Source organism: Triticum aestivum, chromosome 1B, assembly GCF_018294505.1.
Source record: "Triticum aestivum cultivar Chinese Spring chromosome 1B, IWGSC CS RefSeq v2.1, whole genome shotgun sequence".
NCBI lineage: Eukaryota > Viridiplantae > Streptophyta > Magnoliopsida > Poales > Poaceae > Triticum > Triticum aestivum.
In genome coordinates, this window is record NC_057795.1 from 237403964 (window position 1) to 237422889 (window position 18926).

General features: G+C 50.1%; 1 protein-coding gene across 1 annotated transcript; it reads right to left on the reverse strand.

Annotated features, from left to right (window-relative positions):
• Window positions 1–376: 376 nt before the first annotated feature.
• LOC123078074 (uncharacterized) lies at window positions 377–17879 on the reverse strand. The gene is made up of 5 exons (XM_044500468.1): window positions 17712–17879; window positions 16303–17645; window positions 16114–16221; window positions 14772–14848; window positions 377–718 (listed from the first exon to the last, which is right to left on the reverse strand). The coding sequence occupies exons 1-2, from the start codon at window positions 17877–17879 to the stop codon at window positions 16845–16847; spliced, it is 969 nt and encodes a 322-aa protein (XP_044356403.1). The 3' UTR covers window positions 377–718; window positions 14772–14848; window positions 16114–16221; window positions 16303–16844.
• Between the last annotated feature and the right edge of the window lie 1047 nt (window positions 17880–18926).

The window sequence follows — 18926 nt, forward strand, 5'->3', positions numbered from 1 at the left end:
TGATATCTTGAACAATGATTTTCTTCTTGGGGCAGTCATCGTTTTGATACTGTGTGCTATATTGCTATGCAAATTTAGAAGAACTCTTGACGTGGCTAACTGATCTTTGTTTGTTTCGCAGCATTCTTCTGTTTTCAGGCGTCGCAGCTAACTGGAGCGGGCATGACTGATATCAAAGAGAGGAGGGTCTCAAGATGAGCAAAATTTTAGAGCTAGTCGTCTTTTTTTGTCTATGATGAGAACTTGCTAGTCATGTCCATTCGTGTCAGACTTCCGCGCGTCTTATGATGTTTAAAAGGCACCTGCACCTTATCGATTTTACAGGAATTGTATTGTCCAGGCAGTCAACTGTGAACTGTAATCTGGATATCTTGGCATGACTTTTTCGATAAAGGGCTTTTCATTGAATTGAAATATCGAGTTGATACAACCGCATCAAAGATCACCCGGCCTCTGCATAGCTAGATGCACACAGCCAAAGTTTCAAAGTACTAGAAGTCAAAAAAAAAGGCAAAAAACGCCAGCAGTAGCGAAAAAAGATAAAAGAGGCCTAAGGTGATGCCGGTCCAATCCGAAGGTCACACCGCCATCCATGGGGGTAAAAAATGTCCCTGGCCGAGCACTCCAACCGGGTAGAAGCCATCATAAAAAGGTCTCTGTCCTCCGGCCTCTGCAGGATAGACCACATACGGAGCCATCGCAAGCATATATGAATTACCTGCATAGGAGATGAAACACTTTTATGATTAAAAACAATATCATTCCTGGTGAGCCACAACGCCCAACATAAGGCAGCCGCCCCCGCAAGAATGTGCTTAGACAATTGTTTATCTATTCCCCTCAACCATTTGACGAACATATTCCGTACGCTGCATGGAGGATATAGATTCGAAGCAATTTGGACTATTGCCCATACCGATCTAGCAAACTTGCAATCAAAAAATAGGTGTTTAATGGATTCATTATGATTGCAGAAAACACATTTTTTGCAGCCTTGCCAGTTTCGTCGAGCTAGATTGTCCCTAGTTAAGATAACTCCTTTGTTGAGAAACCATAGGAAAATTTTCACTTTTAGAGGAATCTTAAGCTTCCACAATTTTCTATTATCAGATGGAACCTCGTTATGAACCAATGCATCATACATGGATTTAACCGAAAATCTTCCATTCAGATGCAGGTTTCATTTAAAGATGTCCGATTCAGCCGACAGTTGGACAGCTCCCAAACGAGTCAGCAAATCGTTCCATGCAGTCAGACGAGGTCCAGAAATCGTTTTGCGAAAAGAAATATCCGGGTGTTCTTGTCCCAATACCTGCTTAATCGTGACAAACTTATGTCTAACTATCCGATATAAGCTTGGGTATTGCACATTTAGAGGAGTAGTCCCGAGCCAGGTGTCTTCCCAGAATCGAATCTGGGAGCCGTCCCTAACCGAGAAAGTGCCAAATTGGAAAAAGAATTCTTTAGCTTTCATAACCCCACTCCAAAAATGAGAGTCACCTGGTTTCCAGTAGACCTGAGAGATTGCTTTGGACCCAACGTATTTATTACGAATGATCTCCTGCCAAACACCATCCTCAATGAGTAATCTGTATACCCATTTGCTGAGCAATGCAATGTTTTTGATCTCAAGATCCTGGATTCCGAGTCCCCCTTGGCTTTTAGGACGACATAATATATTCCACCTAGCCAAGCGATATTTCTTTTTTCATTGTCACTCTGCCAAAAAAACCTTGATCTAAAATAATCAAGGCGTTGGAGAACACCTTTTGGCAGATAAAAAAAGATAGCATGTAAAGGACCATGTTGGTAAGAACCGAGTTGATCAGAACTAGTCGGCCCCCATAGGACAAGAGTTTGGCCTTCCAGCTCGCCAACCGTTTCTCCAGTCTCTCTTCAACATGTTTCCATTCAGCGATTGTCAAACGCCGATAATGAATAGGAATACCTAGATATCGAATCAGAAATTGGCCTAGTTGGCATCCAAAAATATCAGCATATTCTTGTGAAGTCTCTGCGGCTTCGCCAAAGCAGAAAAGTTCACTCTTATGAAAGTTTATCTTAAGGCCAGAAAGATCCTCAAAAGCACATAATAACAATTTGAGGTTTCTAGCCTTTTGTAGGTCGTGATTCAAAAACAAAATGGTGTCATCCGCATACTGTAAGATTGATAGGCCTCCTTCTACTAGATGAGGAATGACCCTGGTGATTTGACCAGCTAGCTTGGCCCTCTCAATGAGAGTAACTAGCATATCAGCCACGATGTTGAAAAGGATAGGTGATGCGGGGTCGCCTTGGCGTAGCCCCTTCCTAGTCTGGAAATAATTGCCTACGTCATCGTTCACCTTGATAGCCACGCTACCTCCAGACACAAAGTTCTCAACCCATCGGCACCAAGTATCGGAAAACCCTTTCATACGAAGAGTTTGAAGCAAAAAAGGCCACTTCACCTTATCATAAGCTTTCTCGAAGTCAATCTTAAAGATGACCCCATTCAACTTTTTACGGTGGAGCTCATGAACAGTTTCATGTAGGACAGCAACACCGTCTAAGATGTTCCGTCCTTGCATGAAAGTTGTTTGTGTTGGTTTGACTACATGGTCTGCGACCCCATTCAGCCGGTTAGTCGCGACCTTGGTGAAAATTTTAAAGCTCACGTTTAATAAGCAAATCGGTCTATATTGTTGAATCCGATTGGCATCCTTTATCTTTGGTAAAAGGATAATTTCACCAAAATTGAGTCTGGAGATGTCTAGTCTATGAGCATGCAGTTCATTAAACAATTGAACCAGGTCAGACTTTAACATATCCCAAAAAAATTGATAAAACTCCGCCGGAAAACCGTCCGGTCCCAGAGATTTGTTGTGTTTCATTTGAAAAATCGCAGTCCGTATTTCCTCCTCAGTGAAAGCAGAGGTTAGGAATTCATTTTCCGCAGTGGAAACTTGCTGGATGTCATGACAAATAGACTCATCCATCTCCAGCATAGTTTCCGAGGAAGGACCAAACAAGTCTTTATAGTATTTTGTAATAAAGTCCTTGAGCGGAGCGTCCCCCTCAATGCGACCCTCATCCTGATCAAGGGTGAATATTCGTTTCTTTCTATGTCTGCCATTGGCTAACATTTGAAAGTACTTCGTGTTATCATCCCCAAGTACCAACGAGTCGCTCTTGCACCGTTGGTACCATTTGATTTCCTCTTCGCGTAAGAGACGGGCTAGCTGCTCATTGAGATGACCTTTTTGCTCAATCTCAGCCGCAGATAGAAGCCTCACTTCCGCGATCTTATCTAAGGAGTCGATCAAGACAGATAGTCGCAACTTCTCTTTCTTATAAATCCTAGCGGTGTGTTTAGCCCATCCGCGGAGGAATTGGCGCAACGCACGAATGCGATTATTCCAACGTTGAATTGGTGTATCACCCCGTGTTGGGCGTTGCCACACCTTTTTAACCAATTCAGGGAAACCCTCTCTAGTGAGCCACCCCAGTTCAAATTTAAACTGATGGCGGTTCGAAGTGGGTGCTGCTTGACCAAAATCAGTAAGCAATGGAGCATGATCCGATAAGGCCTCAATTCTCTCCAAAGCCCGCACTGATGCTAATGGATATTTAAATTCCCAGTCTGTGGTGACTAGCACCCGATCAAGTTTTTCGAACGTCGGGATAGATCTATTATTGGCCCAGGTAAATTGGCGCCCCGAGAGAGAGAGTTCCCGCAAATCAAGACTGTCAATGACAGCATTAAAAAGAAACGGCCATCGAGTGTCGAACCTATCATTGTTTTTATCCTGCTGGTATCGGAAAATATTGAAGTCCCCCCAAGTAGCATGGGGTGAGGATTTTCTCTGCAGGTATTGACAAGTTCTTTGAGGAAGGCCGCTTTAAATTCATCTTGAGCAGCACCATATACGGCAACCAAGCTCCAAATGAAATTATCGGATTTGTTTCTAAGGTGGAATTTAATATGATACTCCCCCTTTGAAGTTGAAAGAAGTTCCAAGTAAGTGGAGTGTATTCCTAAAAGAATACCTCCGGACCTCCCTGAAGGCAGCAGGATATGCCATTCGTAATCTTTGCCACATGAAAAATGGTCCAAATCACGCGTTGGAAAGTCACGCTTACTACACTTAGAGATTGCCACGAAGTCGAGGGCATGATCCCTAACACAATCGGAAATATGTTTGTACTTAGCCAAGTCACCAAGACCTCTGCTATTCCAAAACATTCCTTTCATGGAGAAACTTTATTACGTTTGGATACTTTGGTCTTCTTCTTAGGGTGACCCTTTTTACTACTAGAGTTAGACTTGTTCTTACGTACCGATGCAACGAGCTCACAAAGCATCGTATCACGCATGGTATCTTCAAAGTCTACCTCTATAGTATCATTGACCAGATGAGAGAGGTGTCTGCCTTCATGGTTGGCATCGGACTCCTCATCCTCCTCATCTGATACTAGTGGATCCACCGTCAGAAGCGTTCTAGGAGCAACCGTAAGCCGGTCGAACTCCATTTCCTTAAGAGTTTTAACTGAGAAATCAACTACTGCATCATTTCTACCTAATGAAATACCAAGGCTAGCAATATTTGAAGACATTTTGGCTTTATCAAAAGATAGAAATGATTTGCAAGGAGACGTACCATCAAAGTCGAGGTTCCGCGATGCCGTTCTACGCATGGCCCTCTGCATGGAATCCTCATCAGTGGCAGAGGCCCCATCAGCCCCAACAACATGGCGGCCGCTACGTCTAGGCGGTGAAGTAGTAAACTCCAAAGCAACCCGCATCCCCGAGGGCCATAAAGGTGGTGTAGATGGCTCCGGCGTAGCAGCGGGAGACCTAGAACGCTGCAGCTCATCCTCCATAACAGCGATACAAGGAGCAGCCTCCTCATCCCGCAGCGGCGACGCAGGAGACAGCGTCGGCCCCGTCGACGCTGCGGGAGACCATGAAAGCTGCAGCTCATCCTCCATGACAGCGTTCGTAGGAGCAGCCTCCTCGTACTGCGACGGCGGCGTAGGAGACAGCACCCGAAGCGTCGCCAAGGCCATGTCATGATCTGCACGCACCGCCGGGGAGAAAATCACACCCCGACGACCAGAAGAAGCCGATGTCGGTGTCGTTAGATGCTCCAAAGCAGCCTCCAACGGTGATCCCATCGCCAAGGGCGCCGCAGGCCCATCAACCCATGTCCGAATAGCTGACATGGGCGAAGCATCCGGTTGAGGTGGTGGAGGCGGTGCAGAGCTGGCAAGCGAGGGAGGGTTCTGGGGCGGCACGAGCTCCGTTGCCGCTGGCGGGTCCCCCGACAAAGGCTGCGATGCCAAGCATGGATGTGTACTGGCAGGAACGGTCGTGGAAGAGGTGATTTGCATCGGAACCACTCCTCCCAAGGAAGATGATGCCGCCGTGTTAGCTGACGACGAAGACGCTTTCGGCCTCTTGCTCTTGTCATCAGCCCTTGAAGTGTCCTCTCGATCCTGCTCCTTGTCCCCTTCCGTATCATCGCCATGCTCCCAAACGCGAGGCACAAAATCAGCGTCCACACGGAAATCATCATCTTCCAGAGTGTACCGGAATTCATAGCCCTTCTTCTGAACAACCACATCCGACGAGAGGGAGTTGACAGGGCTCATCTTAAAAGCATCAAGATTAAGCACGCCAACCTGAATCCTCACAATACCACGGCGGCGCAAGCAAAGGAGGTCGACGTCAAGAGTGGCGCCAATAACAGAGCCAACTGCCCAGAGACCCAAGAAATGTCGGAGAGCGTGAGGAACTCCGTGTACATGCACCCAAACTGGAATAAGCTCAAAACGATTCGGAATCTCCTCGGAATGACAAGCCTTGAACTCCAAAGTGACTTTATGCGAATTGATGAAGACCGTGAAACCAGTAACTCTCAGGAGCACCTCGTCACTGGGAAAAGACATGATAAAAGCATTCTGGCCATGAGGGATAGCCTCCCACGTCCACTGTTGCTGATATTGAGCGATCTTAGCAACCTCCGCCTCCACAATGCTCGAAGAGATAGAGCCTCCCGAGATCGAAACAAGAGCCGTTGGGGAGGATTGTGGTGCGAGGTCTGCCCTGCAAACATTGTCAGGCATCTGAAAGAAGGCCATGCTCTCAGTCCCATAGCATCGCCGCCGGCTTCGGCATCTTGAGAGCTGGACACCGCCGAGTAGTCATCGGATGGTTCGCCTTGTTACAGATGAAACAATATTGCTGTGTTTCACAATCTAAAGCCACATGTCCGGCCGACTGACACTTGGTACACCATAACTTGGTCATTACCGTGTTCACCCCGGGAGCAGGTGCCACCTGAGCCACATCATGTTGTTGTTGAGCCGGTGCCATAAGAGGAGCAGCAGTCACAAGAGGCCCCGAGACAAAAGCCGGAGCACCTTGTACGCCATGATAGGGCAAGGTGAGTGGAGCAGCGATGATCGGGGTGTTTCCCGCATAGTTCTTAGGCCGATTTCCTTTTCCTCCCTTCGGTTTCCTAGGACGGATATTCCCTGTCTGAACTCCGGCCGCCGAGTTTGCCAGACCAGCGTTAAAGGCCATTGGCTGGACAGCAGTGGGGTGACCATGGCTCTGTTGCAAGAAAGGGCCGGCTAGTTGATATGAGTACACCGGCGCCATTTGCTGCATGTACCCCGGCGGCGCATGATACATCGGTTGCTGCTGAAAGAACTGCTGCGGCATTTGATACATCTGTTGTTGCTGCTGCCCCGGTGCTGGAGTCTGTTGGGGAAGGTTCGGCATGACACTTTGAGCGGAGGAAGAAGGGATCACCGGGGGGAACACCCCAGGTGCGAAGCCAGGGGTGCCACCAGACGAGGAGGCGTCCGAGGGCATCGGCGCGGCGGCTGCAGGTCGGACCTGCCCAGAGCCCGGCGGCGCGGACGCGTCGCGACCCATCCCCGAGCAGACGGCAGCCATGAAGGATCGAGGAAGATTAGGGTTTCTGCGAGGAGTGTCCCTGTTCCACATATGAAACAACCAACGGTTGAGATTAACCATGCGTAAAGAACGGTTCAGATGTGACGCACCTGAGATTGGGTGAGGGCCCAGGCCCATCGACCACCCCGACTCGTCCGGCGAAATGCCCGTCGCACGAAACATCGGAGGCGCCGTCGGCGTGATCACCGCCGTCCTCGCCAAGCCGGCCGAGGGCATGGCATCTCCCAGAGTACGAGAGGGAGAGACTCTGGGGGCAGGGAGAGGTCCGATCCAGGGCCGTACCAGAGGCCTAGATATAGCCGGAGCCCTCACGAGCTGGCATGCAGCCGGCGACGACCCCCGCGAATGAATTGCCGGCGAGGTCGAAGAACCGTTTACCTCTTGTGCACAATCCTTCTGAGCAGATCCTCGCCTAGAAGACGGTCTCTCCCATACTCGTGAGGCTGATGTAGGATACCCAATGTCGGCCCACAACTCGGCGGCCAGCTCCTCGTCAGTCTTACGCCGGCGCGATGCCTCGGAGGTCTCGGCCGTCGAGGAGTCCTCACCTCCGTCATTTGCACGGAGGCAAGAAAATCGTGATCCAGATCCGGCCGGCACCGGAGCGGACCACCCCGACGCTAAGGTCAGGCGCTGGCGGGTGGAGATCCGCATCTCGCGGAGCTGCTATTGCCCTCTAGTTAAATGTAGCATGTAGACTTTGATCTTGGTATCATTTGCATTAATGTTCTGATGTGTTTTGAACTTTTGATGCCTGGTTTAAAAAGTTGTTTGCTTAGTGATGAAAGATGAGGCGATGAATGCAAAAGAGGGCAAGCGATTGTTACTGTCTAGTGTCTACTGGTAATAGTGGATAGAGATCGGGCAAGAGTTTTTAGTTATTCCCCTTTGGCAACTGTCTGCTGCTAGTACTGGTAATTTCTGGCTGACTCCAATTACACTTTCTCTGAACAACTATCCTCTTATCACAGTAAAGGCTTTGGATCGTCGGACGATCTGTCGAGCCTCTTCTTCATCCTCCGGGAGTTCTTTTTTAAGAATGTATGCAATGTAAGGCACTGTCCAGTCGGGAGTGATGACCAAAACCTCCATGATCAAGTCGACCACGGCTGGGACTTCGACTTCAGTCGGATCTGTGGCACTCTTAGGCTGTGGGGGCTCTTCAGTGAAAGGATCTTCCTGAACTGAAGGCGAGTGAATATGTTCCAAAAACACATTGCTGGGAATGGTCTCTCTCTTGGATCCTATCTTTGCCAATTCATCTGCAGCTTGATTTTTCAGTCGGGGTATATGATGAAGCTCCAACCCCTCAAACTTCTTTTCCAACTTTCTTACCGCGTTGCAATAACGAGTCATAGCTGGGCTCCTGACATCCCACTCTTTCATTACTTGATTAACCACCAAATCCGAGTCGCCATAGACCATGAGGCGACAGACGCCGAGTGAAATGGCCATAAGCAACCCATATAAAAGTGCTTCATATTCAGCTTCATTGTTGGAGGAATCAAAATGATTCTGGAGAACGTAGCTGAGCTTGTCTCCACGGGGGGATCCCAATAACTACCCCAGCACCGGAACCATTCAGCATCTTGGATCCATCGAAGAACATGGTCCAATGCTCCGAGTGAACTTGAGTCGGCAGTTGCTGCTCAATCCACTCGGCAAGGAAATCTGCAATTGCTTGGGACTTGATAGCTTTCTTTGCCTCAAACTTGATATCCAATGGAAGGAGTTCAATCGCCCATTTTGCCACTCGACCAATTGCATCTCTGTTATTCAGAATTTTAGACGATGGTGCATCGCTGACGACTGTAATGGAGTGATCAGAGAAATAATGTGCAACCTTCTTCATGGTCATGTAAATTCCATAAACAAGCTTCTGACAATGCGGATATCTCTGATGGAGTCAAAACTTCAGAAAGATAATACACTGGGCGCTGAACTTTATAGGCTTTTCCATCTTCTTCCCGCTCGACTGTGAGTACTGTACTGACAACTTGTCCAGTGGCTGCAATGTAAAGCAGTAAAGGCTCTTTGCTGATTGGTGCAGCAAGCACCGGCTGGGTGGAAAGCAGGGCTTTGAGCTCTGCAAACGCTGCGTCAGCTTCATCAGTCCACTTGAACTTATCAGATTTCTTCATCAATCGGTAAAGAGGTAAGGCCTTTTCACCGAGACGAGAAATGAATCGACTCAAGGCGGCCAAACAACCAGTAAGCTTCTGAACGTCATGCACACGCACATGGCGTTTCATTCGGAGGATGGCATCGACTTTCACCGGGTTCGCGTCGATCCCTTGTTCGGAAACGAGGAAACCGAGTAGTTTTCCACCCGGGACTCCAAATGTGCACTTCGACGGATTAAGCTTGATATCATACCTTCTCATGTTGGCAAAGTTTTTTGCGAGGTCGGTCAGTAGGTCGGAACCCTTACGCGACTTGACCACATTGTCATCCATGTATGCTTCCACATTCCGACTGATTTGAGTGAGCAGGCACTTTTGAATCATCCTCATGAATGTGGCGCCAGCATTTTTGAGACCAAATGACATGGTGACATAACAAAAGCACCCGAATGGGGTGATGAAAGCTGTTTTTATTTCATCGGGACCATACAGTCGGATCTGATGATACCCGGAATATGCATCTAGAAAAGACAAGCGCTCGCACCCCGCAGTCGAGTCGACAATCTGATCGATGCGGGGGAGAGGAAAATGATCTTTTGGGCAGGCCCGACTGATATGCTTGAAATTGATGCACACACGAAGTGAATCGTCATTCTCAGGGACCATGACCACATTGGCAAGCCACTCGGAGTGGTAGATCTCTCGGATGAACTCTGCTGCTAGGAGCCGAGCCACTTCCTCGCCAATTGCTTTTCTCTTCTTCACGGCGGACTGCCAAAGATGCTCTTTGACAGGTTTTGCCTTTGGATCGACACGCAAACGGTGCTCAGCCAGTTCTCTGGGTACACCCGGCATGTCGGAAGGTTTCCATGCAAAGATGTCCCAGTTCTCACGGAGGAACTGGATGAGCGCTTCTTCCTATTTGCTATCGAGTGTCGTTGGGATATGAGTCGGTGCAGCATTGGGATCAGTCGGGTGGATATGAATCGGCTTCATTTCTCCAGACGACTGAAATGTAGAATCGGCGGCGGTCTTCTTAGCTCGGAGCAAATCACTCGGATATGCATTCTTCTGATATTCTTGGAATTCAACTGCTGCCATTTGTGCATCGGCAATTTTAGAACCCTTCTGGAAGCATTCTTTTGCCTTCTGCCGATTACCAGTGACTGTGATCACTCCTCTGGGGCCGGGCATCTTCAGCTTGAGATACACATAACATGGCCGAGCCATAAAACGTGCATAAGCAGGCCTACCCAGAATAGCATGATAAGCACTCTGGAAATCTACTACTTCGAATGTCAACTTTTCCTTGCGGTAATTCTTGGAATCACCGAAAACCACGTCAAGGGCGATCTGGCCGAGTGATTCGGCTTTCTTTTCAGGGATAACGCCATGAAAACTCATATTGCTTTCACTAAGCTTGGACATCGGAATGCCCATCCCCTTCAAGGTTTCAGCATAAAGGATATTCAAACCGCTACCACCATCCATTAGCACTTTGGTCAGTCGAGTGCCTTCGACCACTGGATCGACCACCAACGCTTGCCTCCCAGGAGTGGCTATACGCGTCGAGTGATCAGACTGGTCGAATGTGATGGTTGTTTGTGACCATTTCAGGTATGTGGTAGTCGTTGCCGGAGCAACCATATTCACTTCTCTGTTGATAACTTTCAATCGACTCTTGCTCTCAACATCAGCAAAACTCATCAGGATGGAATTGACTTTGGGATAACCATCATCTTCCTCTTCATCCTCGTCTTTGTCCGACTCTTTCTCCTTCTCACTGGGTTGTTTCTCTCGGAACTGCTGGATCAGGAGTCGACATTGCCGAGTGGTGTGTTTAGGATAAATCAGATTACCCTCTTCATCCTTCTTCGTATGAGTGTGACATGGTAAATCCAACACATCATTTCCCGCTTGATCTTTTACCTTCTTAGGGGTCCAGGGCCCCTTAGGTTTTCCTTTAAACTTTGCTTGAACTACGGCCGCAATTTCACCAGGCGCTGCAGGTTCAGCCTTACATTTCTGTTTCCGATTGAAATTGCCTCCCCCGGCGTCCTGGCCGCCTGGTTTACTCTTTCCGCTGTGGAGTTGATCCTCTTCTTCTCCGTTAGCGTATCGAGTGGCTATTTCCATCATCCGAGTGAGGGTCATATCTCCAGTACGACCGAATTTCAGGACCAGCTCTCGATATTTAACGCCTTGCTTGAAGGCACACACTGCTTGGTGCTCAGATACATTTTCCACTGTGTGATGCAAAGTGGTCCACCTCTGAATGTAATCTCTTAGAGTCTCACTCGGTTTCTGTATGCAATGTTACAATTCTGTTAACCCAGCTGGTCACTTGCAAGTGCCCTCAAAAATCCTGACGAACACTCGGGCAAGCTCTTCCCAACTGAATATACTGTCAGGGGCTAACTGAGTCAACCATGCTTTGGCTGACCCTTCCAACATCAGAGGAAGATGTTTCATGGCCACTTCATCATTACCGCCACCAATCTGCACAGCCACTCGGTAATCGTCAAGCCAAGTTTCAGGATTGGACTCTCTAGTGAACTTGCTGACTCCAGTCGCCAACTGAAGTTGGTGTTACAGTATATGTGGATTGTACTAGCCCTTTCCATCAGTTCGGACTTTTGGTTGTGTTGGCTAGTGCATGAAGCTTATCATGGTATCGGAGCTAAGGTCTTGAGTTTGATAGCCCCCCTTTGTGTCCACGTAGAGGCCTCTTGAGTCATACGTGAGTTTCATGCGTCGTCGCTCTCTTCTGGTTGCACGTGTTAACTTGTCTTCCCCGTCACACGTGAGAGGGGGTGTTACAGTATATGTGGATTGCACTAGCCCTTTCCATCAGTTCGGACTTTTGGTTGCGTTGGCTAGTGCATGAAGCTTAACATTTGGGAGGAAACACTGCAACCCTGATGGCTCTGCTGAAACATTCTGGACCCGAAACATGAACTCTGCTACCAGTCGGATGATTTCTGTCAAGGTCCGCCCTGTGTGCCCTGTTACGGTTGACTAGACCTTGAACAAGAATAGATCTCGCATCAAAGCCTGTCTCTCTAGGGTCGGCCGGTACTCTGCACTCGCCGCTGTGATGGCGTCTGTCATCGTATTGCCGAGGCACATATGATCCGCTCCTCGGAGGAGGTGTGGGCGCTCGACGATGGTTGTCGCGGTTGAGTCGGTGATCATACTGCCCACGACCTTCACGCCGCAGGGGCGATCTTGGGTTGTGGGCCGACTAAACTGTGTCCGCCACCACGGATCGGCTATGGATCCTATTCCGCGACTGAGACACTGTTGTGTTATGTTCTCCTACTGCCCGGAGTAAGGCCCGGATCTGCATCAGACCTCTGCCAGCCTCTGACTGGGAAGGCTAAATTGACTCTGCTATTCGGGCCGCAGCTGTGAGATTTTGGATCGGAGTGCGGTATACCTTAGGTGGAGGCGGAAAAAACTATCGTCGACTGGACTCAGGGATCCGCTCCCGAGCACACTCGTCGAGTGCGCGCTGGAGGTTCTCCAATTGAGTGTGCTCAGCTAAATTTGCCAGGCGCACCTCTTCCAAGGCCCGAGCCTTGGGGGTTCCTCCAACGATGGGCGTGTGGAGTGCATCCATGTTGCGGCGACGAAGTTGTTTCCTCTGCTGCGAAGAGAGGGGTTCGAGATGGTACTCCTCGTGGGCGCGCGACGGATCGCCGCCACCATCCCCACCATCTTCACGGCGGAAACCAGGCGGACTACGTGGTCCGTCGACCATCAAGACTTCAGCCGCAGGGTCGCTGCTATCGCACTCGGATGCAGTCTCAACGGAGCCAGTCGAATAGGCCGTGGAGAGTTTCATTGGGCTCGATTGCCGCGACTTGATGGATGACCGAATGTCGAGCCACCGCGTGTTTCATCCACCACTGAAGCCGCGACCGACCGGATCGCTTGCGGCGGCGAACAGCGGGGAGAGAAGACACCATGGGAGCCGACCGATACTGGGTCGACGGCTGCCGGAGAAGGACGCCATGTACGCACGCGCAAAAGTGCGTCGCCCCTCGGACGGGGAGCGCCTCGACGTCAAGGGGAGCTTCCTGAAGCCAGGCGGAGTCGTTGGTGATAAAAACGAGCGCACCGAGACGGATCTCGCGGCCCTCAGCCAATCCACCGCCGGAAACCATGATGATGGGGATCAGAAAAATTGCAACTTCATCAACAAGTCGCTAAGACACCCGCCCCACGGTGGGCGCCAACTATCGTGGTCCTAAGACTGGCAGTAAAAAGGGGGTAGGTATGGAGAGGCAAGATCTCAGCTATGGTGAAGGTGTACACACAAGGTTTACGAGTTCAGGCCCTTCTCGGTGGAAGTAAAAGCCCTACATCTCGGTGCCCGGAGGCAATCGGCTGGATTATATGTGTGTGGTGTTACAGGGGGTGCGAACCCTTGTGCCAGAGAAAGGGGGTGGCTTATATAGAGTGCGCCAGGACCCCAGCCATCCTCCATTACAAGAGGTTCAATGTACATAAAGACAGGGTGTTACTGATAACGCCAGCCATAAGTGCTATTAATGATCTTAAAGACTACGGAGTGAACACCTGACCGTTGCAGTGCTGAGCGACTCATGGTCTTCAGTAGGTCGAGTGATTCCTTGTATGGTCGAGTGCCTTCAGGTAGGAGGGGTACCCAAGTGATATGATTGGTCGAGTGGATGGCACTCGACACCTTCGACCGGGGGTTCTTTGTTGTCTCTTGGACTTCTTTGCTTCTAGGGTAGTGAGCTTGGGTAGGGCGTATAGGTCAGGTCTATGACCCTACCCCGGGTCTGTATCCTCATCAGGGAGGCCCCTCTTCTGAAACTCTACCACCTTCGTCACCCAGCTTCGTGTGATGGCTCTTCGGTTGACTCCTCCGCTTCCCCCACCACCGCTAGAGCCGGATTAAATCTTCCCTTCCCCGCCGCCACCACCGTTATGTGTTGTCTTGTGCGCGTGTGTTGGGCTTGTTGTGCTGTGCCCACAGCTGAACCTTGTGTTTGTGAGGGTGTGTTGGACTGGTGCCTGCGGTGGCGTTGTGTGTGTTTGTGGGTTTTGTCTGATACCTTGTGAACGTTGTGCTCGGTGGTTGCTTTATTTATAAAGCGGGGTGAAAGCCTTTTTCGGTAAACTCTACCCCCTTCAGGACGCCTAGGATATGCTTCTTGGTCATCATGTCTTTCATCGTCTCCAGTTTGGACCTAAACACTCGGGCCACGAGGTCTGGTTGGTCCTGCAAATTTTGGCCTGGAAGTAGCGCGTCCTGTATCTCGGGCCAGTTTGGGTTGCAAGTCATAGTTAGGAAGATGGCAGGTTTGCCGAACGTCGCCAGGGTTTCTGTGGTGTCCGCATACGTCCACTTGGGAGTTTAACGGGTGCCATCTACATAATAAAGATACCAACATTAATTCTCTACATTGTAAAAGGTGTGTACCAGAAGACATTCATGTATTAGGCAGAAAGCATATGTAGGAGCAAGATTAGCACGAAAAATGACAAGAAAAAAGTAACCACAAGATTATATTATGAAAAAAGGAACCATAGGACTACACATAAAACGGTAGTACCTATTACGAAATAGAACAAGAAAGATATGTTTGCAAAGTACATGAAAATGGCATCAAAAGAATCAAGATAGAAATAATGTATGGAAGCTCCACCTGTGATCCACAATACGCTTCTCTGCCTTGGAGGATGAATTAGTTAGGGAGGATGATAAGACCTTCAGTTTGTCAACCTGCCAAGTTAAGCAAATTGTATTATTATTGCAATCCATGCTTCACCAAGTGTGTGCACAGTAACGTTGACGCTGAGTGTCCACCAAATCAATATCAGAAGTCTAGATTGAAAAAGGTAATATGAAAGCTGACATTCTCGCGGTGTCACCAATGCACATTGGTAATTGGTCCTTTGGAACCACACGACACATGCTTGAAACTTTAGCAGAAGAATCAACTATTACGACCATCATCCCAAGTGTCCAACAAATATGAGTAATAGTGCATAGTGTAGAACTATTCCATGGCAAATATATCTAAGAAGGAATACATTATAGCATAGTCCCATGACTCAACAGATCGATTCTTTAGTAATTAAGTTCAGAAATGAAGTTCCAGGAACAAAACGATAGAAGTATGCACTTTGCAGCGCAAAGCATGAAAATATTTCCCTATTGGAGATCTAAAGTATTACTTCAAAAAATGCATGAGTGTGTTTCCATTCACGTGAACTGTGTTTGTTTGGTCATTGTCCAAAACTGGATAGTTAATTTCACAATACGAAGATATCTAGCTGAACAAAGGTGTACATATAGATCACAGAAATACATGCCTTTTGGAAATGGACCTCTGAGGAATGCCTAATTGCCTTTTGTTCAAGAATGGAGAATCAAACCTGGAAGCTATCCGAAAATATATAACAAATGCTACCTCATAGGATATACCAGAGTGTACACATAATCTATTTCTTCTACTGGTGCACCAAGAGTGGCAGTAAAAATATGAGGTCAAATGCCTATTAAATATATGCACAGTATAAAAGGTGTGTACCACAAGCAAACACATTCATGTATTACTCAGAAAGCATATGCAGGAGACAGATGTGAGGTAAAAACTGAGCACAAAATGGTCGTAGAACCACAGCAGTAGCGCCAACACAATTAATCTAACAGAAAAGGTTGATCAAAGTCATCTCAGGTAGGAAATCAGTCTACAAACTCCCTGGAGCATCAAGGACACATTAAGACAAGAGTGATAACATGAAGCAATTACATGCTTGCTGGTATAAATGACTCACACAAAGCTCATGAAAATCCATAAACTTCACTCAAATTAACACACACAAACAGGGCAAGAATTCGTAAATAACCAGACGTAGTATCTAAAAAATGTACAAATTATGTACACAAATTTCTATTGCCTACCGACCTAGCTCAAGGAATGCACTCAGATACTGAAATTTAGGAGTAGTGAATACACAGATTACTATTACCTACTGACCCACCTCAAGGAAACGGATCCGAGCAGAGGTTGCCGACGCTGGACTCTGCAGTGCACCTCGCAAGCTCCTGCGCGATGCTACGATGGCCCCCTCCAGGACCACCACCTCCACCTACAAGATCGATCAATCAAAACCAAATAGCATGCAGCAACAACGTGGAGAAAAAACGGGAGTGGAGTGGAGCAGACTAACACTTCCTCGGCGGAAGAGGGCGTGTCCGGTGCCGACGACGTCGGCAACGGTCCTGCGGTCTGAGAGGCGGCGGCAGCTACTCCAGCCGCCGGATTCGACAGAGGCGACGGGAGGCGAGAGGAGAGGAAGTGAGCATCTTTGAGGGTTCGGGGGATCTTATACTCGGCGAGGTTCAAACCCAGCACGATCGGCAATCCCCACGTTCTGAGTTGACTGGCGGTTGCACACGCACGGAGTGAGGCTGGTCGTAAGAGCATCTCCAACCGTTCGGCCCCAGGATGCCAAAAAAGAGCGGTCTGGGGCATGCCGGCGCTAGATCGGCCTTCTGGGGCTCGGTTCGCTCTCAGCCACGCGCCCACGGTCGCCGCGGGTTCAGCGAAGTACGTCTCAGTCTTTTTGCAAACTCGGCGACTTTTACACGAACTCGGCCATATTTCATCCAAATTTGTAAAAAACTTGGAAACATGTATGAAATACGCCTAAATAACCTAAAAACAAACTAAAAAGCCTAGCCACTGCCGCTGCCATCGCCTCCGCACCGTTTACATGCCGAGAAGCCTGTAGAAGCGGGTATAGTCGCCATCGACGTCGTCGTCATCGTCGTGCACCCTGCTGCAGGCCTCGCCGGGGTCCCTGCTGCAACCCTCGCCGGGGTCGCCGACAGCGCTTGACGGCCCGGCCTCGTCCTCATCGCCGCTATCGATGACGATAACGCCGCCCTCCTCGGCGCGGCGACGGGCCTCGGCGTGGCTACGGGCCTGGGTTTCCAGGCACGCCCGACGCTGGCGGCGCACCTGCTCGCGGACGTAGTCCTCCTTCGCCCATTTTAGGGCGGACTCGTCTTCGGGGGCCACCATGGTGGAGTGCTCCGGCTTCACGGGGAGCACGTTCGGCTCGGGCTTCGGCCGGACCAGGCGGAGGGAGTGCCTCGTCGGTGCTATCGCCGGCAAGGGCTCGTTGATGATGAGGGCGCCGCTGCGAACGCGACGCCCGAGAGGTGTCCCCTCCGGCTCGGGCATGACGAGGCGGAGGGCCGGCGAGCCGGAGCCCGACGACGAGGACGACCCCGGCTCCATTGGCCGCGGGATCCAGGAACTACCGCGGCGGCGAGAGAAGGAGGGCCGCGTCAGGTGCTCCAGCCGCGGCACATTGCCGGTCTCGATGTGGTCGAGGACGGCGTCGAGCGTGCGGCCGGGGACGCCCCACCATTCACGCCACCCTTCGGAGTTGAGGCGGCCACGGGGGATGACGCCGTTGACGGAGGCGATCTGCTCCTCGCGGCAGCGCTCGAAGTACAACGTCCACAGCGTTTCGCTGTCGGGCGCGTACCTCGGCTCGTTCCGCTACTCCCCCACCAGCGAGGAGCGGATGTGGGCGATCTCCGCCGGCCGTGCCGCCCCTTCGGGCACCGGCGGCACCGGGACGCCACCGGCGCTCAGTCGCCATGAGGCTGGCACGCGCATGTCGGGGGGCGCCGGGTACTCAGCCTCGTACAGAAGGTGCGCCTCCGGCTCCTGAAGGTGTCGGCGGCCGAAGCCATTCGCCGCAGCGCCGTCGCGAGGGTATCTCTCCGCCATGGCTTCACTCGTGGGCGGGCAGGGGTGGTGAGGGAGCTCGCCGGCGGGGAGAAGGTTGTTTCACGGGAGGGATAGGGGAAGGTTGTGGTGCTCACCGGCGGGGAGGGGTGCCTTTTATAGCCGAAGCGGGGTGGCGGGGGTGGCATGCGGGCGGACGCGTGGTGCATACAGGCGGGACGCGCGTTGGTGGCGCCTTCACTGTGCCGCCCGTGAGGCATCAATGGAGGCTGACCGGCGCAGCAACCTTCGCATTGATTCCCGCGGGAACCGAGTATATGAGGTCGACGAAGCAGCCGTCTCGCTGACTCGGCAGGCCCGTGGCTATTTTGTGCCAAAACGCTCGCCCTAGCGCGTCGGGTTCGGGCTTGACGGGGCGGAGGGCCGGTGAGCCGGAGCCCGACGACGAGGACGACCCCGGCTCCATTGCCCGCGGGATCCAGGAACTGCCGCGGCAGCGAGAGAAGGAGGGCCGCGTCAGGTGCTCCAGCCGCGGCACATTGCCGGTCTCGATGTGGTCGAGGACGGTGTCGAGCGTGCGGCCGGGGATGCCCCACCACTCGCGCCATCCTTCGGAGTTGAGGCGGCCACGGGGGATGATGTGACGCCCGGGTATTTAAGCTACAGTAATCCCCTCCTAATGTTGACATGTCATCGCAGTTAATTTGCTAAACCTCACTTTGATCCAAACCCAACAAATTCAAAGTTAAAATAAAGTTAAATTATTATTTCTTCAACCGGTAAAACAAAAATGTTCGGTCGTTTGCGAATATTCACTAGGTAATTAACCCGGAGGATCTAACATTAAATGGATTTTTAAATCTCCCCTGGAAATAATTAAAATGGTCATACAACACCTTTTATGCCTTTTAAAATGTGAACTTATTTTCAAACAATTCCAAATAACCCACCAAACCTTTCGAACAATGCCCAAAATATCAGTAGGTAATTATGTGAGGAGTTTCAACTTTAACTAAAATCGTTTAGTACCTACACTAAGTACATAACAGTAGCTAAATAAATAAAACAGAAAAAGGGAAAATAGAAACC